Source organism: Otolemur garnettii, unplaced genomic scaffold (assembly GCF_000181295.1).
Source record: "Otolemur garnettii isolate 467f Iridium unplaced genomic scaffold, OtoGar3 scaffold00044, whole genome shotgun sequence".
NCBI lineage: Eukaryota > Metazoa > Chordata > Mammalia > Primates > Galagidae > Otolemur > Otolemur garnettii.
This window is the reverse complement of record NW_003852439.1, coordinates 9448630-9474662: the sequence shown is the minus strand read 5'-3', so window position 1 is coordinate 9474662 and position 26033 is coordinate 9448630. Positions and strand designations below refer to the sequence as shown.

Below are 26033 nucleotides of genomic sequence, written 5' to 3'. Positions count from 1 at the left end.
GGGCCTGGGCTGGGGATTCAAACCCGCCACCTTAGGTGTATGTGGCTGGCGCCTTAGCCACTTGAGCCACAGGCCCCGAGCCCCAAAGTGTTAGGAATACAGGTGTGAGCCACTGTGGTGACCGGCCAATACTACCTATTGTTTACAGATGTCATATATCTTGTAAAAGCCTGGAGGCACAGGGTGCTTCTGTGGATCAGCAGGGAGTGTAGTGGCATCTGCTGGTGTCCTACTGGCCTCTGGATGTCAACATAGACTGCCTAGGCCCTGTGAGATCCAGGATGGCTTCCCTAGGTAGGAGACCCTGCTCTAACACCCAGGTGAGACGTGCTCAGGAAATAGGTGGGTAGGTGGAGAAAGACATTCTAGGTTGAGCATGGGCCTGGGCTTCTTTGGGGGCCAGGCCAGAGAGCAGATGAGGGCTGGGTGGTCAACCCTCCCTACTTAGCCAGACATGTCTCAGCCTCCCCAGGACTTCCCTGAGTCACTGTGTCCTTCTATCCTCCTCCTGGCGTCATCAAGAGGCTATGTAGGAGAGATCTAGGGGGCTTCAAGTGCTGGGTGCCAGGACTCAGTCCAGCAGAGAAACTATAGGCCAGGACTCCTGGGTCCATAGAAGGTTGGAGAGGAGATTCAAATGTCCAAAGAGTAACAGCTGACAGACAGGCAAGCTGAGATGAAGAGTCTGCAATGTATACACAGACAAATAACTTTACCTCTGAGCTTTACCTCTGAGATGGTGTGAGGCTGAACTACAATGTGACATGCAGATGAGTTGCCTCTGGTGGCCATGGGGAGGATTACCAGCAATGACTAATTGCTGGCACTTCACCCTTTTGTTCATACCCCTACAAAATAGTGCACTATCACCCCCACTTTACAGATGGAGAAGCTGAGGGCTGCAGAGATTATTCAGCTGAATAGCGCAAGCATACACATCTGGTGAGTAGCCAGACTGGAATTTGGACTGAAGCCATGGCCTTGTGATGCCAGTGCCCACAAAACAAGCTCCTTTGCTGTATTGTTTTATTAGTTCATTCTGGTTTACAGGTCTACACTGCCTCCCATGTCCTGGGTGGACTGTGAACCTTCTGGGAGCAGGGCCTTGATCATTTCATCTCCAGATGAGCTCAGCCCTCATGGGTGTGGTATGAGTGGGGCCCACGGTGACTGGCATTTGGTTGCAACCGTCATTGTTGTTTGGTGGGCCCAGGCTGGATTCGAACCCGCCAGCTCAGGTGTATGTGGCTGGCTTCTTAGCCACTTGATCCACAGGCACCAAGCAGTGACTGTCATTTGGAAGGGACACTGAGCTTATATTTTCTTTTCTTTCTTTTCTTTTCTTTATTTATTTATTGTTTGCAGTTTTTGGCCTGGGCCGGGTTTGAACCTACCACCTCCAGTATATGGGGCCGGCGCCCTACTCCTTGAGCCACAGGCACCACCCTGAGCTTATATTTTCCAAGGGGTCATGTGGCAGCATCCAGGGGAGGCTGGGACATCTTCAACCCTACAAAGACTATAAGGCCACTCCCACAGGTGCCAGGTGAGGTGGCTCTAAGACAGTGGTTCTCAACCTTCCTAATGCTGCGATGTATTGTCATTGTTACAAAGGGGTCTTGACCCACAAGTTGAGAACCGCTGCTCTAAGGTGACTATCTGGGTCCCTTTGCAAAGGAATGGGCAACCTCTACCCTCTCCTGGCAGGAAAATTTGTCCCACCCTTGGGACCTAAGAATCCCAGCCTCAAACCCACCCTTCCAAGCAGTCTTTGTACCCCTTCTCCCATAAACCAGAACTAGCTTCTACCCTCCTATTTTTCTAGAACCCAGGTAACAGGCTTATAGCCATCTCAAGAGTCAGAAGTCCTGACCTCCAACCACAGGCGTGTGTGGACCCAGCTGATACTCAAGGGCAAAAGCTATTGATGCATGATCCTCTCCAACTTCACTCAGTGATATTCTGTCAAAGCTGGAAATCAGTGAAGGAGAACCCACTTACACTGTAGAAACTGGCAAACGCAACAGCTCAGAGCTTTTGTTTTAACTAGAGAGCCTATTGCTACAGATTTACCAGTATACCACTCTCCCAATCCTCTGCTTGTCCTGTTCTCCAGGCCAGGGGCCCCTGTCATAAGGCCCAGGGAGCCCTGGAGTTCTGAAGAAAATCATAAGCAGCTATTAGGCTATGGCTGGGGCATCACTCCACATAAGGTGCTCTGGGCTGGGCCCTGGAATCCAGCCCTGCATCCTCTCATCTCCATAACAAGACCTCTGTCCCAGACTGGAGCGCGGGGCCCAGCCCTGCACAAATCAAAAACTGAAAGTCCTGGCTCGGCGCCTGTGACTCAAGCAGCTAAGGCGCCAGCCACATACACCTAAGGTGGCGGGTTCAAATCCAGCCCGGGCCCAGCAAACAACAGTAATGGCTGCAACCAAAAAATAGCCGGGCATTGTGGCAGGTACCTGTGGTCCCAGCTACTTGGGAGGCTGAGGCAGGAGACTCGCTTGAGCCCAGGAGTTGGAGGTTGCTGTGAGCAGTGAAGCCATGGCACTCTACCCAAGGGCTCAGCTTGAGGCTCTGTCTCAAAAAACAAAACAAAACAAAACAAAACTGAAAGTCCCAAGTTTGGAGCCACACAGACTCAAACATGGCTCTGTCACTTTACATTTATTTATTTATTTATTTATTTATTTATTTATTTTTGAGACAGAGTCTCACTTTATCACCCTCGGTAGAAATCCACGGTGTCAGCCTCTCTTGCCTCAGCCTCTCAAGTAGCTGGGACTACAGGCACCTGCCACAACATCCGGCTATTTTTAGAGATGGTGTCTTGATCTTGCTCAGGCTGGTCTCCATCTCATGAGCTCAAGCAATCCACTGGCCTCAGCCTCCCCAAGTGCTGGGATTACAAGGGTGAGCCACCAGTCCAAGTCTAAGTCACTTTAGCTGTCTGAGCTACAGTGTCCTCATCTGCAGCATGGCAATCAGTGAAGAACATGAACATAATTCCGCACTGCTGCTGTTCACTTTGTAGTTCTGCCCAGGGGACCCCAAGCAGGGTCTGACACATGAGTCGCTCAGTTAGACTGCCTGGTAGGATTGGCCTTAGATCAAGACGGAGACAACTTTCCCGGCCTTACCTGGCCATTCTGGCCACCAGGGAGCGCCCCAGCCCCTCCCGCGGCACCGCCCCTTCACCTGTGCCAGCCGCGCACCTGGCGCCGCCTCCGGAAGAGGGGACTGGGACCACTGGGACCTCAGAGGGAACCCGACCGAGGCCGGTGAGAGCCTAGGGGGCGTCAGGGGCGAGGCTCTTCGAGCTTTGGGCAGGAGCGGGCGGGCCAGGTAGGCGGGGAAGGATGGAGAGGGGTTGAAGGAGAAGCCAGGACGGGGACCTTTTCTTGGAACCGCCAGGAAACTGGGGGAACCGGCAGGAAGCAAGGTGGCGGTTTACTTCGGACGCTTGGGGCTGGGGGGTCATGGGTCGAGGGCCCTGATCCGGAGTTAAGGTGCTCAGCTCCTGCTCGGGGAGGAAAGGATAGGGGCAGGGACGCCCGAGTTTCCAGGGTGGGGGCGAGCGGAGGCGAGCGCGGGACCACGATGATGAGACCCTGAGAGATCCTGGGGGTGGCTGGGTTGGGAGCGCCGACATCTGAGACCTCGGAGGAGGGCTGCGCTGGGACCCCTGGAGAGGGGACTAGGTGGGACAGGTGAGCACAGATGTGTGCAGGGGGTGGAGACCCTTGGGACGGATGGAGCAGGTCAGCAGCTGTGCCCGGCTCTCCCTCCGGAGCCCCTGAGTCCCTGGCCCTGGGCAGCCCTAGGGGAGAGCAGGCCTCCAATCCCTAGGGCGGGGCGGGAAGTAAACAGAAACCCTGAGTGTTGGTTGCAGTGGGGCTGGCTGGCACAACCTGTTACCTCGCCCTGTCAGGGGCCTGATGCCAGGGCCCTCGGAAACTAAGGGTCTGGGGGTTGGGGTTCCTGGGTCCAGAAGGGTAGGGAGCATAGGGGAGAACTGGGCCCTGCAGAAAATAGACGACTGGTGTGAAAATCCAGGAAGGGTGGACATTGGGGGTGGGAACCTAAGTCTAGAGGGTGGAGGCCAAACCACCAGGGCCCTGAGGAAATAAGAGAATGAGGCCCAGGACAGCTGAGCCCTGAGGAGCCTGGGCTCCTGGGCTTCTGGGAGAGGAGGGTGCTGGATTCCTCAGAAGCTTCAGAACACCTCATTTCCCAAGGGCTAGGGTTCTGCATTCTTGGGAAGACAAAGGCTGCACTCATCCCTGAGCATGGAGTCTCTATCTGGGTTCTGGAAATTGCTTCCCAGATGGTGAGGGGCTGGAAGTTGCACAGCTGGGTTCTGGGAACAGGGTTGGCCTGTAGTGCTAGAGTACTGTGTACTGGAACAAGGTTTTCTGGGGAGAAAGAATGTCTGGCAGAGACCAAGGCAAAGTAGCTCATTTCCTTCTGCTTCATGTCTCAGTTTCTGGGGACATTAACAGAGCTGGTGACCAAAACACAGATTTTTTTTTTTGGCCGGGGCTGGGTTTTGAGCCCACCACCTCTGCTATATGGGGCCGGTGCCCTACTCCTTGAGCCATAGGTGCTGCTCCAAAACACAGATTATTAACCCTGCATAGGGGTGGTGCCTGTGGCTCAGTGGGTAGGGTGCCAGCCCCATATACTGAAGGTGGTAGGTTTGAACCCAGCCCTGGCCAAACTGCAACAACAACAAAAATAGCCAGGCATTGTGGTGGGCACCTGTAGTCCCAGCTACTCAGGAGGCTGAGGTAAGAGAATCGCCTAAGCCCAGGAGTTGGAAGTTGCTGTGAGCTGTGATGCCACAGCACTCTACTGAGGGTGATAAAGTGAGACTCTGTCTCAAAAAAAAAAAAACCTACTTGGATCAGGGAAGCCCTGGCTGCAGCCTGGGAGGGCCAGTGAGCAGATGCTGGCCAGTCGGGGGCAGCCCCATCAAGCTCCAGAATGGACACACAGAATGATGTGTCCCCACAGATGCTGCAGGTGCCATGAGCTCTCCAGATGGGCCAAGCTTCCCATCAGGGCTCCTCTCTGGGGGCACCTCCCCCGGTGGCAATGAGGGCTTCTTCCCCTTTGTGCTGGAGCGGAGGGACTCATTTCTTGGAGGGGGCCCAGGGCCTGAGGAGCCTGAGGACCTGGCCTTGCAACTGCAGCAGAAAGAGAAAGACCTGCTGTTGGCAGCAGAACTTGGCAAGATGCTTCTGGAGCGCAATGAGGAGCTTCGGTGGCAGCTGGAAATGCTGAGTGCCCAGCACTCGGAGCGTGAGGAAGTGAGTGGGCAGTGGGGGCCTGGATGGAGGGCTGGTGGCAGAGTCCAGGCAGGTGTGCAGGTAAGCAGGGGGAGGACAGGTAGGCAGAGGAAGGACAGGGACCTGGGCCGGGGTGGGGGAGGACAAGGGAAGGAAGCCAGGCAGGGGTGGAGAGAGATGCATGGGGCAGGCAGGTGGGTATCAAGATGACTCTGAAACATTTCAGGGCTGGGCCCAGTCCCCCTGGCAGAGTTGAACATGAACTCTGATGTCAAGTCAAGACTTGGATAGATACCTAGCTATATGACCCTAGGTCAGCTGTTGGTGCTCTCTGGGCCTCAGGTCCAGCTCCTCAACAGCATAGTATAACCTCAGCCCACAGTTACTAGGCACCCACTCTCAGCCCAGCACCAGCCTAAGTGCTTTTCAGGCATCATCTCACTTGTTTCTCCCCCAGATGGTTGAGGTAGGAAGTTCTTTCCTCTGCCCAGGTTCTATTTTTGGCCACATTCTCATGGAGGGCTCACATCTGGACCTTTAAACAACACCCTGGCTCGGCGCCTATAGCTCAACCGGCTAAGGTGCCAGCCACCTACACCTAAGGTGGCGGGTTCAAATCCCCAGCCCGGACCCGCCAAACAACAATGACGGCTGCAACCAAAAAAAAATAGCCGGGCGTTGTGGCAGGCGCCTGTGGTCCCAGCTACTTGGGAGGCGGAGGCAGGAGACTCGCTTGAGCCCAGGAGTTGGAGGTTGCTGTGAGCTGTAATGCCACGGCACTCTACCCAGGGGGACAGCTTGAGGCTCTGTCTCAAATAAAAAAAAAAAAACAAAACTTCCTATTTCTGCCCTGAGGCCACTTGGGTAGCTAACCACCTACCCTGTCCATAGGGCCCACCTAGTGGGCATTTCAACATAAGTGGCACTGGATCCTATGACCCTTCACCTGCTGTCCCTCCCCATCCTTGTCTTCCCACCTGTGGACCAGAAACTGTATCCCTCCTACACCTCTTGAGTGCACACTCTCCATGCTACATCTGCAAGCCCTGTTGATTCTTCTAAACTAGATTTTTTTTTTTTTTGAGACAGAGCCTTAAGCTGTCCCCCTGGGTAGAGTGCTGTGGCATCACAGCTCACAGCAACCTCCAACTCCTGGGCTCAAGCTAGTTTCCTGCCTCCACCTCCCAAGCAGCTGGGATTACAGGCGCCCGCCACAATGCCCAGCTATTTTTTGGTTGCAGCCATTTGTTTGGTGGGTCTGGGCTGGATTTGAACCCACCAGCTCAGGTGTACATGGCTGGCACCTTAGCTGCTTCAGCCACAGGCGCCAAGCTCTAAACTAGATTTCAAACCATCTTCTCATCCCTGCAGCCTCTGTACTGATCACAGCCTCCATCACCTCTGCCCCAGACACTGTAGCCACCTTCTTGCTTGCTGATCCCCTGCTTCTACTCTCTTTCCTCCTAGAGCCCAGTGATCTTCAAAGATTGCAAATTAGATCATTTCTCTCCTCACCCAGAATCTCCCAATGGCTCCCCATCACAGTTAGAATGAAACTGAAACTCCTCACCCAGGCCTAAAAGTCCCTGATAGCCTCCTCCCCAGCCTCATCTCAGCTGACATAGACCTGCCCAGCCCTCCTTCTCTGGGTCTTCTTTTAGTTCCTCCAGTAACTAAACCTGTGCCCTCAGGGCTTTGCATTTGCTGTTTCCTAATGGTTAGCTGATTCCCTCCTGTCCTAGGAGAGTCAACTCAAATATCTCACCCCCCTTGAAGGGGCCACTCCTAGTCTTTATCACTTGTCTGGTTTCTCTGCAGCCCTCACTGTCCCTCTAAAGTTAAAATGTGTGTTGGCTCGGCACCTGTGGCTCAAGTGGCTAAGACGCCAGCCACATACACCCAAGGTGGCAGGTTCGAATCCAACCCGGGCCCGCCAAACAACAATGACGGCTGCAACCAAAAAATAGCTGGGCATTGTGGCGGGTGCCTGTGGTCCCAGGTACTCGGGAAGCTGAGGCAGGAGACTCGCTTGAGCCCAGGAGTTGGAGGTTGCTGTGAGCTGTGATGTCACAGCACTCTACCCAGGGGGACAGCTTGAGGCTCTGTCTCCAAAAAAAAAACAAACAAAAACGTGTGTTCATTGGACTTTGGGACTCAAAGCTGCTTGAGGCAGTGTACTTGGTGGTACTGCTTATTATTGATAGCCAGGAGGAGCTTAGGAAATAGTGGCTGGAAGGATAGACTTAGAGATATTAAAGGACTTGCCCAGACCACATAGCCACAGCAGAGCTGAGCTCCAGCCAGGACAATTAGACCCCGAATCTGCAAGCTTATTTCTGGGGCTGTTGCTCCCACAGTATTCAATTAAGACCTTGCCACTTGAGTGGCTTCTCTGCCCTGCTAACCTACCGTGTGTCCTTGGGCAAGACATTTAACCTCTCCAAGCCCTAATTAGCTTCTTTATCTGTAAACTGAGGATGTCCAGGAGTCTCCCTCTAGTGGATGATGTGAAATAGTGCAGATGATGCGTTAGCTCCAGGACCCTGGTGACTGCACAACTGTGGTGGTAATCAGCACCTGGGCTAGCCCCCTCCCTTCTGAGGGCCTGCAGAGAGGATCAGAGGTTAACCCCTAACCTGTCTGCCTCCCCACGCTGGCTGTGCCAGGGCGTCCCCCCACTAGTCAGACAGGTTTGGGGACCAGGGTAGGTTAATTAGACCAAGGTTAATTAGAGGGAGCTGGGCAGAGGCCAGGCCTCCAGAGCCCCTGGAACACAGCAGGTGTGTGCAGCCATGGGCCGGGGCTTCAATTCTGCCAGACTCAGGCGCCAAAAACGGCGCTTTCGATCTCGGGTCCAGAAGTCCAGGCAGCAGCCAGAGGTGAGTGGGCATCAGGAAGCCCCACACCCCTGCCCCTGCCCAGGGTCTGCCCCTCCTGTCTGCCCTGGAACTTTCTCTCTATTGCTTCCCCCATCACCTTTGAGTCTCTGGCTTTCACATTCTCTGCCCCCTTTGTCCTGACTCTTGCTTTCAGGTCTGTCTTAGACAGACACTCTCAGGCTTTCTTTTTGAGAGTTGGCCCCAGTCTCATCTCTGCCCTTCTGTCTCTGTCCCTCTCCTCTGGTTTCCACAGCGGCTCCAGCAGGAGAACCATGAGCTCCGCCGGGGCCTGGAAGCCCGGGGGGCTGAGTGGGAAGCCAGGGCTGTAGAGCTGGAAGGGGATGTGGAAGCTCTGCGGGCCCAGCTGGGGGAGCAGCGCTCAGAGCAGCAGGACAGTGGGCGTGAGCGGGCACGGGCCCTCAGTGAACTCAGTGAGCAGAACCTCCGGCTCAGCCAGCAGCTGGCCCAGGTGGGACACAGCCCTGACTCCAGGTCTATGGGCAAAGTGGGGCAGGTGCCTGGCTTCTCACTGGGGGATGGGTGGGTGTGTTGGGCTTGGTGGTGAGGCTTGGCCCAGCTGAGGCTTCTCTGCCCCCTTCCCCTCTCCCTAGGCCTCCCAGACTGAGCAGAAGCTTCACAGAGAACTGGAAACCATTCGGGGGCAGTGCCAGGCTCATGCCCTGGCCGGGGCAGAGCTGAGGACACAGCTGGAAAGTTTGCAGGGAGAGGTGAGTGCCAGCTGGGGGCAGGGGTCTAAGCCATAAAGGCTGGGCTGGGGACTATCAGGGGCTGGACTAGCATCCCTTGTCCCAGCTCTGATGCTTTTCCCCAGAACCAGATGCTGCAGAGCCGTCGACAGGACCTGGAGGCCCAGATTAATGGCTTGCATGAGGAGGTGGAGAAGGGCCAGGGAAGACTCCAGGCCACCCATGAGGAATTGCTGCTGCTGCGCCGGGAGAAGCGGGAGCACAGCCTGGAGGTGGGTGACCTACAGGGCTGGGGGTTATAACAAGCTGAACCCTTGGGAATGGCTTCAGGGCTTTCTGGGAGATAGGACAGAGCTGGATCACTGGGAACTCCAGCAGAGTCACAAGAGCATGGGCATTAGCTTAAGGGCAAATGGGAGCACTGGAAGTCTGTTGAGCTTAGAATGCATTACAGAAAAAGGGGATGAAAAGAAGGAGCATAGTCTGATTGCGATTTCAAGGTCTGTAATGTGGTCAGATTGCCTGACTTCCTATCTATCCAGTGTCCCTTCTTAGCATGTGGGACAACCAGCCTCAGTTTTCCCATCTGCAACATGGGATGGTAATGCTAACTACTCCTAGGGCCAAAGTGAGGTATGAGACTGTACTGAGGTATGAGGCTTAAAAGAAGATCAATAAATGCTGGACCAAGGCAGTTTGAGTCAGAAGGTAGAACAAGCAGGGGCAGAGATGGGGCTCTATGAGGTTGGACCAGGCCACACCCTGCTTCATGGGCAAGGAAATTGGTATCTGCTGAGGGCAAGTGCTGAGCCCAAGGCTACCCAGTGATCTAGGAGTAGAAGAGGCCTGGGCTACTGGAATGTGGGGATGTATGGGGTTGCCTGGCCTTCCATGGTGCTCCAGCACTGCCCCCTCAACCATGGACCTGCTGTGGAATGCAGACACTGGGTGCGTAAGTGAGCCCACTCAGTACCTACAACTGTCCACAGCTGGAACGAGCACAATCCGAAGCCAGGGAGGCACTGAGTGCACTGCGAAGGTTGCAGAGGCATGTCTCAGAGCTGGAGGAGGAGTCACGCCTCCAGGACGCTGACATGTCAGGTGCCTCACTACAGTCAGAGCTGGCCCACAGCCTGGACAGAGATCAGGGCCAGGACATGGACACTCATGGAGATGCCCTGGTGAGCCCATGGACCACCTACCTCCCCTATCCATGCCATCAGGAAGGATGCAGGCTCTGCCTCCCACCTTCGCTCCTTTCCGCACAAGATTACACTGACTGGCTCAGTGCCCATAGCACAGTGGTTACAGAGCCAGCCACATACACTGAGGCTGGTGGGTTCAAACCCAGCCTGGGCCAGCTAGAACAATGGCAACTGCAACAAAAAATAGCCAGGTGTTGTGGCGGGTCCCTATAGTCCCAGCTACTTGGGAGGCTGAGGCAAGAAAATCACTTAAGCCCAGGAGTTTGAGTTGCCACGGCACTCTACTAAGGGTGATATAATGAGACTCTGTCTCTCTCAAAAATAAATAAATAAATAAAGATTGTACTGACTGATTCCTTTGGCCACAGACCACCCTGTCTCCAGAGACCCAAGAGAAGTCCAGCTGCAAGCCCTCACCCCAGGAAGACAGCTTAGAGCCCCCCAAAGAGCAAGTATCTCTGAGCCCAGCGGAGATACTGGAGGAGAAGGAGGCAGAAGTGGCCAGGCTACAGGATGAGGTGGGAGGAGCACAGCAGGACCCTTCTAGCTGTCAGTTTCTCTTTCTGGTATCCACCTCCCAGCCTTTGCCCACTAAGCCCCCTAAACCTGGTTTGCCCTTCATCTCATCAATCTTGCCATCATATTTCAAAGCCAGTCTATATGCCACCTCCTCCAGGAAGATTTCCTGGACCACACTTCCTCCCCTTAGTCCCACTGTGGATGCTTCTTGCATTCCTCCTGCAGGCTTATGCCATCCCAACTAGCCTTCTCCCTCACCCACCCTGCACCAGCCTGGTGGAGTCAGGAACACAGGGCTACTGTTGCTTAGGACATTTGTTGAGCAGGCAGGAGGCCTATCTGCCTTGCTGTTCCTTCTTCTGTACACAGATTGCGCTGCAGCGGGCAGAGCTGCAGTCCCTACAGGAAGAGCTACAAAGGCAGAAGGAACTGCGAGCGCAAGACAACCCAGAAGAGGCTCTGAACGGCGCCCTCTTGGATCGGGACGAGGCTGTGAACAAGTGAGCCTCCCCCCACTCATCACCTAACCGCCCACCACTGAGGCTATGGGCCCCTAGGGCATTCTGGTGCTTCTGGGCTGCCAATTCCCCCCACCCGTAATATGGGTTATGACTGTCCCTACTCCAACCCGGGGACCCGCCCTCTCGCCTGGGTCCAGAAGGTCCCAGCGCCCCTTGGACCAGTCTCCACTCTTCCCGCCCATAGGGCCCTGGCACTGTCCATGGAGCTTAGCCGCATCTCGGTGGAACGAGACTCTCTCTCCCGGGAGCTGATGCGCGCCATCCGCCAGAAGGTGGCGCTTACGCAGGAGCTGGAGGCCTGGCAGGTCAGGCGGGGCCGAGGCGGGGCCGCGGAGGGGCCGAGGCGGGGGCCTTCGTGCTGACTTGCCCCTCCGCTGGCCTCCCACAGGACGACATGCAGGTGGTGATCGGGCAGCAGCTGCGCTCCCAACGCCAGAAAGAGCTCAGTGCGGCCTCATCGTCGACCCCTCGCCACACTGCGCCCCGATTCTCACTACGCCTGGGTCCTGGGACCGCTGGCACCTTCCTCAGCAACCTCTTCCGAAGGACCTGAGGGCTGGGCCTAGAGGCCTGCCCTTGGCCATTCTGGGGCACACTTTCCTCCTCTGGGCAATGGAGCAACAGGGCCCAGACTGTCTTCCCATCGGGGCTGCTGCAGTCCCTGCCTCAGGAGGCTGGGCAGGAGCTCAGCACGAGCAGGGGCCAGCTTTAGGGGCCAGAGGCCCCAGTAGGTAGCGGGGGCAAGTGGGGCAGAGCAGTCTATTTTTGGAATCTCTATAGATCTATCTTTTCTAAGCACTAGGGGAAGGGGTGGGGCTGGGTATTTATGTATCAAAATCAGAGTAATATATAAATCACTACAACTTTAGCCTCATTCTTGGGAAGGAAGTACATGAAAGAAAAGCCTGGAACTTTATTATAAAAAATGAAAAGAACACTGTATATCCTGGGATGTGGGGGTGTCATCAGAGGTCAGAAGGACAAAGAGAAGGCTCGGTAGCCCAGGTTGGTGAAGACATCCACCCGGCAGCTATTGCCTGCAGCTGTCAAGACCTGGAGGCAAGAGAGGCATGACTGACTTGCCCCACACTCCCAGGACCCCCACCCCCACCCCAGTCACTGGAAGGCCCACCTTGCATTCAGGCGCTGCTGGCTGCTGGTTGAGACAGAGGCTGAGCAGCCCTGGGGAGGAGCCAGGCACCTGGGCCTTGAGCTCCCCACTCAGCTGCCACTGGTTGACACAGCAACCCTGGCCTGCTGACAGAATCTGTGGAGGACAAGGGCGGGGTTGGTTCAGGGCTGTAGAGTGAAGCTGGTGAGGGTAACACAAATGAGACATTTAGGGTAGTACAAATGAGACAGAGGGCCTCACCAGGTCCTGGTAGAATGTGACATGCTTCTGTGGCGCCCTCATGGGGAAGACAGTAGTGGGTGTGGAGGATCGGAGGTGCCAGAGAGTGAGGGCTGGGCCGCCTCCACACACCTGGGCAGAAAGGCAGGGATCCCCAGCCACTGTGAGCCACAGGCCCACAGCTAATAGGCCCCAAAGCTACCATCTCATCACCATTCTGCCCAGCTCACCATCCAGTCTGAGTCAGTTGCTAAGCAGCCGATCCAGCGCCCATTTTGGGGCCTTGAGCACTCCTGGTAGGGGAAAAGGAGAGCAAGGGGTGAAGACCTAGGGGACACTGAGGAGAGGAGAATAGGTGTGGGTCATGCTCTCACCTCATGCTTATAGACCTCAATCGTCTGGACCTCCTTGGCCATGCGGAGGTCTGTAGGGGAAGAACCATAAGAGGTGCCCCATATGCCCTAGCCTCCCTCACTGCCATATTGCCCTCCAACCAACTAACCCCTTACCCCAGAGTCGCACAGTCCCATCCTCTCCACCTGACAGCACCTCGGGGCTCCGTTCCCTCAGTGCCAGGCAATGGATGTAGTCTGTGTGGCCCCGGAGGGCCCGCTGCAGGGAGAGGGCAATGTCAGAAGACCTAGGAAGAGTGCTTCCCCCTGCCCTGGACCTGCCACCAGCTCCAAGGCCCTGCTCACTGTGAAAGTTCCAGTTTCAAGGTCCATAGTATGCAACTGACAGTCTCCTCCAGCCAAGATGAGGGAATTCTCCTGAGGCAGGATAAGACTGGAAGTCATCGTCAAATCAGGACAAAGGGAGAAGAAGCAAAGTCTGGGCCGAGAACAGACTCAAAGGGCACAGACCTTGGGAACCAGCAGCAAAGCATTGATCTCAGGCACTTCCAGGCTGGTCCTGGAGAAGGAAAGGCAGGGTTAGAATCAGTTAAGGGAGTATCTTCAACCCCCATGCCCTCTACTCACATGGCCCCGGCTCACCGGTATGGGGGCTGGCGATGCCACAGTTCCTTACAGCCCTTCATAGAAGAAACACCTGGTGAGCTAAAAGGCTCTCTGAGGCAGAGCACCCAAGCCTTTCCCTGCTCCTCTCCTTACCTTCTTGAGGACCTCCACCCAAAGCCAGGCCTTCACCTCCCCATCCCCAGCACTGAGCAGATGTCGTTCAGTGGAGACCATGCTGTAGATGGGACCATCATGGGCTAAAGGGAAATGCAGAACTTGAGTGAGCTTATCTTCCCTCTCCTCTACCCCAAAGTACCTAAGCCAGACTCAATGGTTACACCTACCTTGGAAGGTCACCATGGGTTTTTTACTTTCCTCTTTGGCCTCTGAGCTCAAAGCAGCAGACAAGCTGAAGAGGAGAGGGGAGGGGGCCCCAAGAGTCAGAAGCAGGAGACATCACTTCCGGGGGTGGGTGGGTCAAGAACTACAGCTAAAGGGTAATGGGGAACAGGAGCTGAGGGTACCTGAAGATGGCAATCTGCCCATAATTATTGCCAGCTGCCAGGAACTTCCCACATGGTGAAACGCTCTGGGAGAAGATGGTCATGTGCAGCCGCTGCAGGGCCTGAAATACCTCTGTCTGCAGAGAGAGATGGGGTGAAGCTTGCCCAGGACTTCTGAAACCTCTGCTTCCTATTCCCCTACTGCAAGCCTGACCTCCCACTGTCCATGTGTCTCAGTCATCTTTCAAGTAGATCCATCAAGCAGGCACCTGCCCATGCAGTTCCATGAGTGGTTCACCCAAGAAGAGTGTGAGAAGGAAGAGTGGAGGCATGACACCTAGTTATCTCTGAGCAGGCACCTAACATCTCCTACCAGCTTCTTCAACTGTCAACCAGAACTCAAAGGAGATTTTATCATGATTAATGAACCACTGTATATAAAGAGCATTGCATAGGGCAGCCACAGAGAAAGTATTTAAAAGTGGCACTATTACCCGGACACAGAAAAATGTACTGACTCAATTCCAATCCCTACCCTCTGACTTTGATGTTAGGCTCCTGAGACGCTTCTGGGTTACTCTCCTACACCCACGTGAATCCGAGTCCCATAAACAGCCTACGCAAAACACGGTTCAAGGAACGAGCCGAACACAGACTACAAACTCCAGAAGGCACCTCGCACCACAGTCGACTTACCTGGCCCAGCGGAACAGCTAGTGGCACCGCTCGCTCCATCCTGTGAACTACAAGTTCCAGCGTGCTCAGCGCGCGACGGCGCCTCACGAGTCCAGACGTGCCCTCAAACGATTCCTTTCCACGACGCTCTACCGCCTGGGCACTGCGGGCTGGCCCAACGAGAAGGCGGCCGCCACGTATCTCCCCGAGTCCCAGGAGCCGAGGTGAGCGTCGCAAAGCCCTCTGACACTAAGAAGTGGCACCCACTGCAGACCGGCTAACCCGGATCCCCTCCCCCGCACCCCACCGAACAGATCTGCCTTCCAGCCGCGCGCGACCCGTCTTCTGCGCCTGCGCGAGAACCCAGCCACTGCGCGCGGCTTAAACCACACCCCCTCCCGTTTGACCACGCCTTCGGAGACTCCGCCCCTGTCTCCCTGAGCCTCACGCAGGATCCTGAACCTCAATGATCCTACTGCAGCCCTCGGAACGAGGCCCCCAGGGTAGGACCCAGCGCCGCTCGCAGGCGACCTTGGGGGTGACTCGGGGCCCAGATGCCAGGTACGTTTGGGGCGCAGAAGCATCGGCTGGGGGCTCAGGCTAGCATGCAGGATGACACGGGCTGGGGCGAATCGGCGGGGCTTAGGCTTGATCTGAGATGGGGTTAGAGCTGGGGCTCACGGTCAAGACTTCCCTTGTAGGCTGCTGACTGGGAGAGGGAGGTGACTTAGGCGTCAGCTGAGACAGGGATATTCTAGGGACTCCTGGCTGACGCTGCAGGCTCCGGCGGGCAGATCCTCGGGAAGGAGCCAAGAGGGCCAAGAGGGTGAAGTGCACCTGGCTCTCTTTTTCCCAGCTCCCCTCTCCGAGGAGCTGTGCTTATGAGCACCAAGCGCCGCCTGGAGGAGGAGCAGTGAGTTTGGGGGCAGGGAGGGACTTCCAACAAGATTTCTATCATCTCTGGTCTCCTACAGGTTGCCTCCCCTCTCAATTTCCCAGCCTGCCTCTCTCCCCGTTCTCCCCAGGGAGCCCTTGCACAAGCAGTTCCTGTCTGAGGAGAACATGGCTACCCACTTCTCTCGACTCAGCCTACACAATGACCACCCCTACTGTACACCCGCCGTGGCCTTCCCCCCAGCCTTGCCCCCACTCAGGTAGGCAACGGGCCTTCTAAAGGGTCACACCCAATTCTCAGAGCTGACTTCCAGGCCCGGCCTTATTGTGCTATTTTTAGCTTCTAGCTGACCTCTGTGTTGTTTCCCATCTTAGCTCCTTGGAAAGAGCTGAGAACCCAGGAGCCTCTGGGAACCTGGACCTAGTGGGAGGTCACTCAGCCAGGCCAGCCTCAGCCCCTATGCCCTGTGATGTCTTCTTCCAGGAGTCCTTGCTCTGAGCTGCTTCTCTGGAGATACCCTGGGAGCCTCATCCCCGAGGCACTCCGGCTGCTCAGGCTGGGGGACACCCCCATGCCTCACTACTCTGCAGCCCCAGCTGGGGATACAGTGGAGCTCTGAGTGCTGGTGAGCAGTGCCTTTCCCACTTTTCATCTTCCTCACAAGAGAAGAGACCAGCGACCCCCACAACAAAAGGATAAATTGCTTGCCTATTCTCCAGAAGGTCCTGGTATCAGGACCTTCCCCCAACAGAGGACACTGAGCTCAGTGGAGCCTGGAAACAGGAAGAGCAAGAGTATGGGAAGGGAGGCACCCTGCCCGCAGGAGAACTGAATAAAGATTGATAAGCAAAAGAAGGCTTCAGTCTGGAACCTGGGGCCTTTGGGGAGGGTGGGGAGGGCAGAGGCACTGGATTCTGGAGTTTCTCCTCAAGATCTTCCCTGGAAAACGGTTAAGGCCAGCCAGGTCCTGGCAGGCTGGGCTCCAGGCATTGAGAATGTATGAGTCAGAGCCTCACCCCCGCCCCCGTGGCTGACTCACTCCCTCCCTCCAGCTCTGTGGAGTCAAGCTGGGATCATGCCACTCTCCAAACCATTTAAAGTTAAAGATTTCTTTATTAATAAATTCTCCCTCCCCTCCAAAATTTCTCCCCCAAATAAATTACTTCTCCCCCCTTCGGGATTATGGGGGTCTGAATCTTAGGGCCAGCCCTCCTAGAGGGCCAGCCCCCTAGTGTTAAAACAGGTCCCTAACCTGACCCCCTCCCAGAGCTGAGAAACCAGTGGTGGAATTTCAGTACATCTGAGTGGGGCCTAGGGTTGTGTTTGCCTCTCAAGTCAGCCCGGCCCCCAGGCCATCAGGGAAGGGAGATATCCCCTTGTGCAAATGGTGCAGTTCCTTAAACAGTGTCAGCCTGTTTGTGAGCCAGCATGAGGCTCCTTTTCTGTCCTGGAGCCAGAGACAGGGCAATCAGACACCATGGAAGGCTCCCCTGAACCCTGGGCCCAGGCCTCAGAGGTGATTCACTCATCCCCCACCCCCGTTGTTGGAGGAGCTTGGCTCTATGTCTGGGAGGCATGAGCTGACTTTACAATGAATGAATGAATGGGTGACGCCCCAGCTGTCAGGGGGCGCTCACTGTCACTGGATCAAGGCCACGGCTGGACAGCCCTCTCCGCCGGTCTCCTCTATGGGGGCTGCAAGATAAGAGATAGGGTCGTTCAGGAACACAGGACACGTGGAGGAGTGATGGGGGCAGGCAAGCCAGAGCGCACTTACTGGTGAACTTCTCTCTCCTGCGGCACCGTCTCCAGACCAGGAAGCCAGAAAGCAGCCCCAGCACCAGGGCCAGGCTGAGGGCGCCCCCTAGGATGGGCCAAAGTAGCCGGAAGGGGGCAGGAGGTGCGGCAGCGCCTGAAAAATGGGACTTGAAGTCAGACCTCGCTCCTTCCTTGGACCAGCTCCGCCCCCTAGAACTGCACTTCTCCGCCAAGGCCCCCACCTAATCTGAGCCCCTTCTCCACTCCCGCCTCCCTCCGCATTAACTTCCCAGCTCCGAAGTCCTGGGTCCCCCTCCGCACCAGCAACCCCTCTCCCTCGGGCTAAGGACCACTCGCCACTGAGCCTGCCCCCACTCACAGCCCAGGCAGAAATCGCTGTGTGGTCGCGCCGGGCACGACGCACAATCCATGCACTTGTCGAGGTCCGCGCTCCAGGAGCTGCCGCTAGAGCAGGGGGCGGTGCCTGGGGAGGGGGCCACTGGTCAGAAGCTGGGGGCGGGCCATGCTATTCTGGGGTCTGAGGTCAGGGTCCGCCAGCTCGAATAACGTGAGTCACCGGCATCCTCCCCCCTGCATTCCTCACAGGTGACCGCACCGCCCGACCGGGACACGGCAATGCGGGGCGGGAGGTATACCGCGAGACGGTGTGGGGGGTGGGGGTGTTAGGTCTTCACAATCCCCCTGCCGCCGGCGGGTGACTCACTCCTGGGCACAGGGCCCGACCCCGGTCCCTCCCCCCGCATAGCTGGGCACTGAAGTCACCGGATGGAAGGGGGCACCCCACATGGTATAGAGGGCCCAGACTCTTGTGCCTCTCGACACCCACGGCCCCCCAAAACTTTTCCATCACTGGGGCTGTTTAGACCCTGTATTGATCAGGCTGGGGGCGTGCCCTCTTATCAAACTAAACATTCCGCCCTCAAACTTACTTTCTCTCTCCACTTCTAGTTCGGCCTTTTGGAGCCAAAGACCCCACCCCAGTCCAATTGGACAGTAAGCGAAACTGAAGCTCGAACTGCGGAAGAAGCTTGAAGCCGGATGGGATGTTCCCCAGCGCGGACCGCGGTGCCTGAGACACTTGACCCCTGGTCCCTATGTACCCCAAGTTCCGTCCTGTTCTCCAGGCACCTAATCTCGGCTTCCGATGCCCAACCGGGGTTCCTCGGCCCCCTCTCCCCCCTTACCTGGCGCTTGCTCCCCGGACGCTGCGCGCAGCAGTGCCAGTCCTAGCCCCAGCACGAGGATCCGCAACATCGGTCTCAGCGACCCGCAAGCCATGGTAAGCGTCCCGCGGCCGCAGCCGTCTGCGGCTGCCGCCGGCCGGCGAGTACCCAAAGCAGTGCCCCAGCCCCCGCCCCCGCCTTCCGGGGCGGAGCTCTCTGCTCTGCTCCTACTGCTAGTAGCTCTAGGACGTCCCGCCCCCCTTGGACCGCTACGTTCAGTCATTCGTTCAACAAACAGGGCGCAGTCTCTCCAGCCACCCAGGATTTACAGAGGCGAAGGCCCGGCCTTGCCGCCTTCAAGAGGAATCAGACACGAATAATCCATGCAGCGATAAGTGCAGCTTTGATAAAAGCCCCACAGATAAAACAACACCACAAAATAATGTGACCGTTAATTTATACCCCAGATCGTAGTTACGGGCTTGTCTCCATTTTGCAGAGTAGGAAACTGAGGTTCGAAGTTAGGTGAGTTTCCAATGTTATCCCATTAGTAGATGGAGCTGAGACTCCAGTTCAGTTCGGCTTCAAGCCCCGCGTGTTCACCCTCAGTGGGTCAGCAGGTCAGCCAGCCGGAATCCCCGTATCCTATCCGATGCAGGCTCACTGGCCCTAGACTTGAGCACCCCCCTCTGACCAGGCTGGGATTTGCACGCTCACTGCGGTCCGGGACAGGGTCTCTGCCCCTCCCCGGGGGCGGTGGTCCAGTGACGTCACCGCCTCTTTAAGACCCCGGCCTCCGCCCTTATCCCCATTTTTGTCCTAGGAATTTCCCTAGTCTCCTCCGCAGGTGAGTCTTGGGGAAGTGTGCGTGTTGGGGAGAGATGCCCGGCGGAGCCGGGTGCAGGTAGTGGAGGCGTGAGTGGGGATGTATCCACGCAGGTCGTCGAGTCCCTGAGCCCTGGGCTGCTCAGAAACTACCGGATCAATCGATTCCTTCGGCGGTGGGGGAAGGGTTAAACGCCCCTCCCCTTTCCCGCGGGACAAAGGCACCGAAACCTCGGGCGCCCCTCCCCCACCTGCCTTGCCTCTTGGGCGGGTATCCGCTCCTCCTCACCTGCTGAAGCGGACCCTGCGCCGCCATTAAATCCCTCCTGGGTGCGCGGCCGCGGGCACCCTCGAACAGAGTCGAACTTTCAGGGTTTAAGGAAGAGGGCAAGGGCAGAGGTGCACTCAGAGGAGAGGTCTAGGGCGCCTGAGTTGGCGTGACCCAGGCCCTAACTCGGCCGGAGGCGTGATGGATGGACATGGGCCCTGGGGCCCGCGTTGGCGGGTCTCCCTGAGGTCATGAGTTCGGCCCAGGCCTGAGCTGGCTACTAAGAGAAGTGAATCGAGGGCCTGCCTTTGGGCCACGCTGCTGAGGCCCATGCTAAGTTTAGGTCTAAGCCACGCCCTGAAAGAACTTTGGGCCAAGGGGAACCAAAGCAGTGTTGATTCCCGCGCAACCTCCGACATCAAATGGGACGTGAGGGGACACAGGTGCAGGCTAGAGTGGCGGTGGAGGAACTGGTTCACTGCACTCTCTAAGGGTTTTATTTCATTTGAGGAAATTTGAGAGGACCCTACAGTGACATTTTGGTCTAGTATACACAGGAAAATGTCCTTAACCTTGAGAGTATGCTCTTTGGTCCCTAGGGGAAGTTGGAGAGGTGAGACCCATGGAGTCAGCTTGGAGAAGGAACTGCTTTTGGGTGGGAGAATTAATGTTCCTCCATCTCTTTTGCCTCTTCAGGGCTTGGCTTGGGCTGGGCCTGATAGGCCACCTGATGCAGAAGCTTGGATAATTTCCAGGCTCAGGAAGGAGGTGGCTCCTTGTTAGTGGGTGGGCTAGGCTCTTGACACAAGATTAAACTCAAGATCGAGCTGCTATCCACCAGCCTAGGGGCATGGAACCAATCTGGGGTGAGGGGTTTGGACATTGGGTGATGGGAAAAAGTTTGGAATCTCCAATCTTAGTGTTGAAACTGACAAGTTTTGAGCTTAAAACTCAGAGCTAGAGCTGATCCATCATCTGTGTGACCCACAGAAACTGCCTGGAAATTGCACTCTTCATTTCCCTTTTTGCCACTTTGCTACTTGATAACATGTACTCAAAAGTGGCCAAGGCCCTGGACTGGCATTTGCATGGGCTTTATACTGTTATCTTTCATTTGTACTCAAAACACCCAGGATGAGAATAATAGGCAAAAAAAAAAAAAAAAGAAAGAAAGAAATACTAAAGCATTAAGTGCCCCTTTTGCCAATGAGAAATGAGCCTCAGGGAGCATGTCTTGCCCACAGTGCAAAATGTAGTGACCAGCTAACTCCCAGGATGCATGCTCCTGGCATCGTGTATGGTGGCTATGGCATGGGAATCTGGGCCTGCCAGGCTAAATGTTCTGCTTCTGTCTCCCAGTACAGTGCACCCCCTCACCTCCAGCATGGCCTCTGCTGGGCTACAGATCCTGGGAGTTGTCCTGACTCTGCTGGGCTGGGTGAATGCCCTGGTATCCTGCACCCTGCCCATGTGGAAGGTGACCGCCTTCATCGGCAGCAACATCGTGGTGGCCCAGGTGGTGTGGGAGGGGCTGTGGATGTCCTGTGTGGTGCAGAGTACCGGCCAGATGCAGTGCAAGGTGTATGACTCACTCCTGGCACTGCCCCAGGATCTGCAGGCTGCCCGTGCCCTCTGCGTTATCACCCTCCTTGTGGCCCTGCTAGGTCTGCTGGTCTACCTTGCTGGGGCCAAATGTACCACCTGTGTGGAGGACAAGGATTCCAAGGCCCGACTGGTGCTCACCTCCGGGATCATCTTTGTCATCTCAGGGGTTCTGACCCTGATCCCCATCTGCTGGACAGCCCATGCTATCATCCAGGATTTCTATAATCCCCTAGTGGCTGAGGCCCAGAAGAGGGAACTGGGGGCCTCCCTCTATCTGGGCTGGGCAGCCTCGGGCCTTTTGTTGCTGGGTGGGGGGCTGCTTTGCTGCACTTGCCCCTCAGGTGGATCCCAGGGCCCCAGCCATTACATGGCCCGATACTCAGCATCTGCCCCTGCCACTTCTCGGGGGCCCTCTGAGTACCCCACCAAGAATTATGTCTGATGTGGGTAGGAGAATGCAAGCTCCACTGGAGCTTTCTTTCCTCAGCTGGGGCCATCAAAAGATGATGATGCCTGACAGCTTTGGGGTAGGGTCTTACTTTTTGTTTTTGCTTTTTACTGTCTTTACTTTTGGGGGATATTTTAAAAATCCACTTGTTAACTGAACAAGAAGATGACTCAGACTTAGGCACCCACCTGGATCCTGCTGTTGGTATTTCTCACCTTTGGATGATGGAGCCAAAGAGATGATGCTTTGAGTTTCTGGATCTTTCTCCACCTTAGACATCCTATCTTGGAAGCCAACCTGGAGCTGTAGAACCAGTGTGAAGGCTGTTTGCTGTACTGGCCTTTGTAACAAGACTGTCCCTAAGAGTTCCTGCTGCTGCTAGGCTTCCCTAGACTTGAGCCCCTCTTCTCAGCTATGGAAGAGAAGGTGATACATTACCAAAGACCAGCCCACCTCTGATCTTCTGACCACCGGCTACTCCATCCTTTCACCACGACCATTCCGTAGGTCACATCCAACTGTGCTGTAGACACCCCCTTCCCTACTTCTGCCCTGCTTGCCCACACTCACAAGGTTTTGCTAAATAAAGCTTGTCTTGTCATGTTGCCTTTGGTGTTGCTGGGGGGCTGTTGAGTGCCCAAATTGGCTACAGAGTGGGTGGGCCTAAGTCATTCATGATCCTTTGACCCCATGCTTTCCCTGGCTCAGACCCCATGGCCTGAGTGAAGTTACCCACTAGGCAAGACCTGGAGAAGGCTTTGGCCTAACAGCCACCAAATCAGGCCCACCTGGCTGTCCCTGCCCATGACCGGCAGCGCACAGAACAAAGGGAACCCAGTTACAAATATTTTTTTTATTCCTAGCTCTGGGGTGGGGGTTGAGGTTGAGGTGCTGGGTGGAACCTCCCTGCTAGTGGGCTAACTACAGGGCTGGACTTGCTTATTAAAGAGTCAACTAGCTACTGCCCTGTGGGTGAAGCCCAGGTTCCTGGGAAAGCAGAGGGCTCAAAAGAGGAGGACCGGCCTGTTTCTTGGACACAGAAGGAAGCAGTTATCCAGTTATCGGGAGACAGGGCCAGGCCAGGGTGCCCAAGAGCTCTAGCCCTGTCTGGCTGGGGGAGAAAGGGACACCATCTGGAGCCTGATCTGGCTCGAGGCTTTGGAAAGTGGGTTTCCCGGGCGGCGCCTGTGGTTCAAAGGAGTAGGGCGCTGGCCCCATATGCCGGTGTCGGGTTCAAACCCAGCCCCAGCAAAAAAAAAAAAAGGAAAGTGAGTTTCCCTGGGGGAGGGGGGTGTTGGTGGTAGAGGGTGAGGAGGGAGGCTTCAGTCCATCAGTTGCCAGGCCAAAGCCTGTTCCTCACACGTAGTCCCTCTTGTCCAGCCCAGAGGCCCCTGAGCGTGAGGGGATCGAGTAGCCCAGCCTAGGCCCACGGGGCCTCTCAGCCTGGGGTGGGGGACACGTGCAGCAGAGGAGCCCCCCGCCCAGCATGAGCAGTGCAGCCGCTGCCCAGCCCAGGTAGAGAGAAGCCCCCAGCTCCCGCTTGAGAGCCTCGGCCACCAGGGGATTGTAGAAGTCCTGGATAATGGCATGGGCCGTCCAGCAGACAGGGATGAGCACCAGGATGCCAGCCAGTAGGAGGATGATGCCCGCAGTGAGCACAATTCGGGCCTTGGCACCCTCGTCCTCCACACACGTAGTACATTGGGCGCCCGTGATGGCCACCAGTAGACCGAGCAGGGCCAGCAGGAGGGCAACAACACAAAGGGCACGGGCGGCCTGCAGGTCCTGGGGCAGTGCCAGCAGTGAGTCATACACCTTGCACTGCATCTGGCCAGTGCTCTGCACCACACAGGACATCCACAGCCCCTCCCACACCACCTGGGCCACCACAATGCTGTTGCCGATGAAGGCGGTCACCTTCCACAGAGGCAGGGCGCAGGATACCAGGGTCCCCAGCCAACCCAGCACAGCCAGGGTCATGCCCAGGAGTTCCAGGCCAGTTGAAGCCATTTGTCCCCTTGTTTGGGTCTTCTTAGCCCTCGGTGCCCTGGTTGACTCAGAGTGTTTGTCAAAGATGTTGAGGTGGAATCTTGGCTCGTAGCAGGAGAAGAAAGTGCGTCAGTGTCCTCAAGCCAGGGCAGTCCTTACATCTGAGCCTCTTGAAAGTTGCCTCTTCTCCAAGCCTCACACAGGACAACACAAAGCAGACTCAGGTCCTTCTCAGCTGAGTGGCTCGTGTCCTCCCCTGGAAGAGTTGACATCCATTGGATCCCTGGATTTCCTGCAGTCAGGTCCCGGCCGAGCTGGCATGAGTCCTCCAGACCCACCGTCAGGCTGAGGACAACCACGTCCCTTCCCAACTGGCGCAGACTCACACTGAGCTGTGTCCCTTCTGCGGGTGCCACCTGGGGACTCTGGCTCCTGTGGCAGGCGTGGTTTTAAGGCCCAGCAGGGGAGGAGCAGAGTGAAATGCAGGGAACTTGATTGGGGAAACTTGAGTGAAGGGGGGAGAGAGTGTTGGAGGTGGGGTGAGTAGGAGGTGGGATGGGGGCTTCAGGGTCAATGGGGGGAATGCTGTGACCTGGAGGGGTCAGGGAGGAAAAGTGTCCCTGCATGTAGAATCCTAGTGACAAATGAACAGAAAATCTGAGGACAAGCTAAGGAGTAAGGAATGAGGGTGGGGACAGGAAAAAAGTAACTGGCTGAGGACAAAGAAGTGGCCCCGGGGGCATGGGGGAGCCTTGGCCTTCCTGACCCTCCCGCTGCTCCTGGTCCCCTACCATCTTCACTTTCCCCCTGCCCAGTTTCGGTGCAAATGCCCCCAGCTCCTCTAATATCGCACACCCCCTTTTCTGCCCTCTGCCACCTGCTACCCGGGACTCTCTGGAAACTGATCTGTCCCCAGTCTCAGCCCAGTGGCCCTGATGGCTCCCGGGGGAGGCACCCCGCCCGCACTGTTCCCTGAGCAACAGGTGCCTGGCGCCCAGCTCAGGTGGCATTGCCCTGGCAACGGCCTAGAAAACTACCCCCCCACCTCTGCCTCAGCTCAGGTGTGCCCTCCCTGCCCCCACTGCTGAAACTAGGGGGATGAGCTGAGCTGCCCGAGTCCCCAGCGACCAGAGGATAAAGGGCCTGTTGTGGAGGTGGGGGAGGGCAGGAAAGTGGGAGGTTCATGAGGGGTATTCAGGGTGGGGATCTAGCCCAGGATCTGGTTGTCTTTCCTGGGTGAGTGGCCTGTTAGGCCTCCCAGGCCAAGATACCATAGGTGTGGGGCAAGAGGATGTGGCCTAGGGGACCCCAGTGTGCCTTCCAGTCCACAGGAAAGACCTCTTTCCTGAAAACCCCTCATAGGGGCAGCCTGGGAGTCATGCTGACTGAAGTTCCAATACCAACCCCAACCCCAGACAGGTCAGGGAAGGTCAAGTTCCTTAACTTCTTTGAGTCAGAGACCCATTTAAGAAACCTCATGAGACCTGTATAATATACTCCACAAATATGTCCTCCTCATTTTAGGAGATTCATGAACTCCATTAAGCCTTTGCCTGGGTGCTCAGAACTATCTGAAGTCGGGGAGGGGACATGCAGAGGGTTCTCAAGCAGAGCAGGCACGGGCCTGGGAGAGCCTCTCATCTCTACTCCCAGGGAGACCTGGTGTTTGTGCTGGGGGCACCACTTCCCAGGCCTGGGGCTAGAGCAGCCTCACCTATCAGTAGAACTTTTTACAAAGGGTTAAAACCTCAAAGATTGCTCAGGGTTCCAACCAAGGGGTGGGAGCACAGTTCTGGGAATGGGTTTTGCATTTTTTTGCAAAAGAGGTTTAGAATTTCAACAGAATTACAAAGGGGTTTGTTACCCCCCCCGCCAAAACTTATGACTTTTCCCCCATCCAAATAGAAAGACCAAGACCAGTGCCTATCTGCCAGTATGGAAGGGGCAGCTAGTGCTTCCTCTGCATGGGGAGGAGCTCTCTAGGATGCGGGTCTAAGCTGGTGGCCCCACGGTGGCTGGAGGGTGGGGTGTGATGATAGCAGGCTGGAGAATGGCCTTAGTGATGAGCTCTGGGGGCTGTTTGTCCGGCTCCCGCAGCCCCTGGGGCTAGGATTTCACAAGATGGGGGTGGGGTGGCTGAGAGGAAGGGCCTCTCAGTGGACTCCTTCTCCCCTCCCAGGGGCCTAGGAATCCAGCCACACAGGTTTGAGCAGGTGTCTGGAAGGACCCACTACCCCTTCCCCCACCTTCCACAGTCCCAAGCCAGGGGCTTGCTTTTCTGTTCCCCAGGCCCAGGACATGTCCTCTTGCCTTAGGTCTCAAGTGACCAACTTGCCCTATTTGGCCAGGATACTCCCAGTTTGAATATTGTGTCCTATGACACCGTCAGCCCGCAGTCAGGCCTTGCCTCAGTGGTCTACTCTTTTCACAGGCAGTTTTTTTTTTTTT

General features: G+C 56.2%; 6 protein-coding genes across 10 annotated transcripts; 3 read left to right on the top strand and 3 right to left on the bottom strand.

Moving 5' to 3' along the window:
* Positions 1–5014: 5014 nt before the first annotated feature.
* Positions 5015–11902, top strand: BICDL2 (BICD family like cargo adaptor 2). The gene is made up of 9 exons (XM_003790818.3): positions 5015–5315; positions 8427–8642; positions 8785–8901; positions 9006–9152; positions 9870–10061; positions 10454–10603; positions 10974–11104; positions 11310–11430; positions 11514–11902. Exons 1-9 carry the CDS (start codon positions 5034–5036, stop codon positions 11676–11678), a joined length of 1521 nt encoding a protein of 506 aa, XP_003790866.1. The 5' UTR covers positions 5015–5033; the 3' UTR covers positions 11679–11902.
* Positions 11903–11999: 97 nt separating this feature from the next.
* THOC6 (THO complex 6) lies at positions 12000–14765 on the bottom strand. The gene is made up of 13 exons (XM_003790813.3): positions 14635–14765; positions 13960–14075; positions 13780–13844; positions 13589–13692; positions 13472–13509; positions 13340–13388; positions 13175–13246; positions 12986–13088; positions 12851–12900; positions 12707–12769; positions 12498–12608; positions 12258–12392; positions 12000–12178 (listed from the first exon to the last, which is right to left on the bottom strand). The coding sequence occupies exons 1-13, from the start codon at positions 14671–14673 to the stop codon at positions 12098–12100; spliced, it is 1026 nt and encodes a 341-aa protein (XP_003790861.2). The 5' UTR covers positions 14674–14765; the 3' UTR covers positions 12000–12097.
* On the top strand, positions 14762–16363 carry HCFC1R1 (host cell factor C1 regulator 1). Of its 5 annotated transcripts, XM_003790815.3 has the most exons (5): positions 14762–14837; positions 14928–15174; positions 15470–15526; positions 15639–15767; positions 15992–16363. In XM_003790815.3, exons 2-5 carry the CDS (start codon positions 15080–15082, stop codon positions 16125–16127), a joined length of 417 nt encoding a protein of 138 aa, XP_003790863.1. In that variant the 5' UTR covers positions 14762–14837; positions 14928–15079; the 3' UTR covers positions 16128–16363. The 5 variants fall into 5 exon arrangements, with proteins under 5 accessions (XP_003790863.1, XP_012661291.1, XP_023369598.1 ...); XM_023513831.1 differs by lacking the exon at positions 14762–14837 and having other exon boundaries at positions 14999–15174; positions 15613–15767; positions 15883–15992; XM_012805837.2 differs by lacking the exons at positions 14762–14837; positions 15470–15526 and having other exon boundaries at positions 14959–15174.
* Positions 16364–16601: 238 nt separating this feature from the next.
* Positions 16602–18645, bottom strand: TNFRSF12A (TNF receptor superfamily member 12A). Its single transcript, XM_003790816.2, has 4 exons — positions 18472–18645; positions 17646–17750; positions 17286–17420; positions 16602–17203 (listed from the first exon to the last, which is right to left on the bottom strand). The coding sequence occupies exons 1-4, from the start codon at positions 18563–18565 to the stop codon at positions 17148–17150; spliced, it is 390 nt and encodes a 129-aa protein (XP_003790864.1). The 5' UTR covers positions 18566–18645; the 3' UTR covers positions 16602–17147.
* A 636-nt stretch (positions 18646–19281) lies between these two features.
* Positions 19282–21590, top strand: CLDN6 (claudin 6). The gene is made up of 2 exons (XM_012805835.2): positions 19282–19297; positions 20903–21590. Exon 2 carries the CDS (start codon positions 20928–20930, stop codon positions 21588–21590), a length of 663 nt encoding a protein of 220 aa, XP_012661289.1. The 5' UTR covers positions 19282–19297; positions 20903–20927.
* Positions 21591–22952: 1362 nt separating this feature from the next.
* On the bottom strand, positions 22953–23606 carry CLDN9 (claudin 9). Its single transcript, XM_003790817.1, has one exon. It carries the CDS (start codon positions 23604–23606, stop codon positions 22953–22955), a length of 654 nt encoding a protein of 217 aa, XP_003790865.1.
* Positions 23607–26033: the final 2427 nt, after the last annotated feature.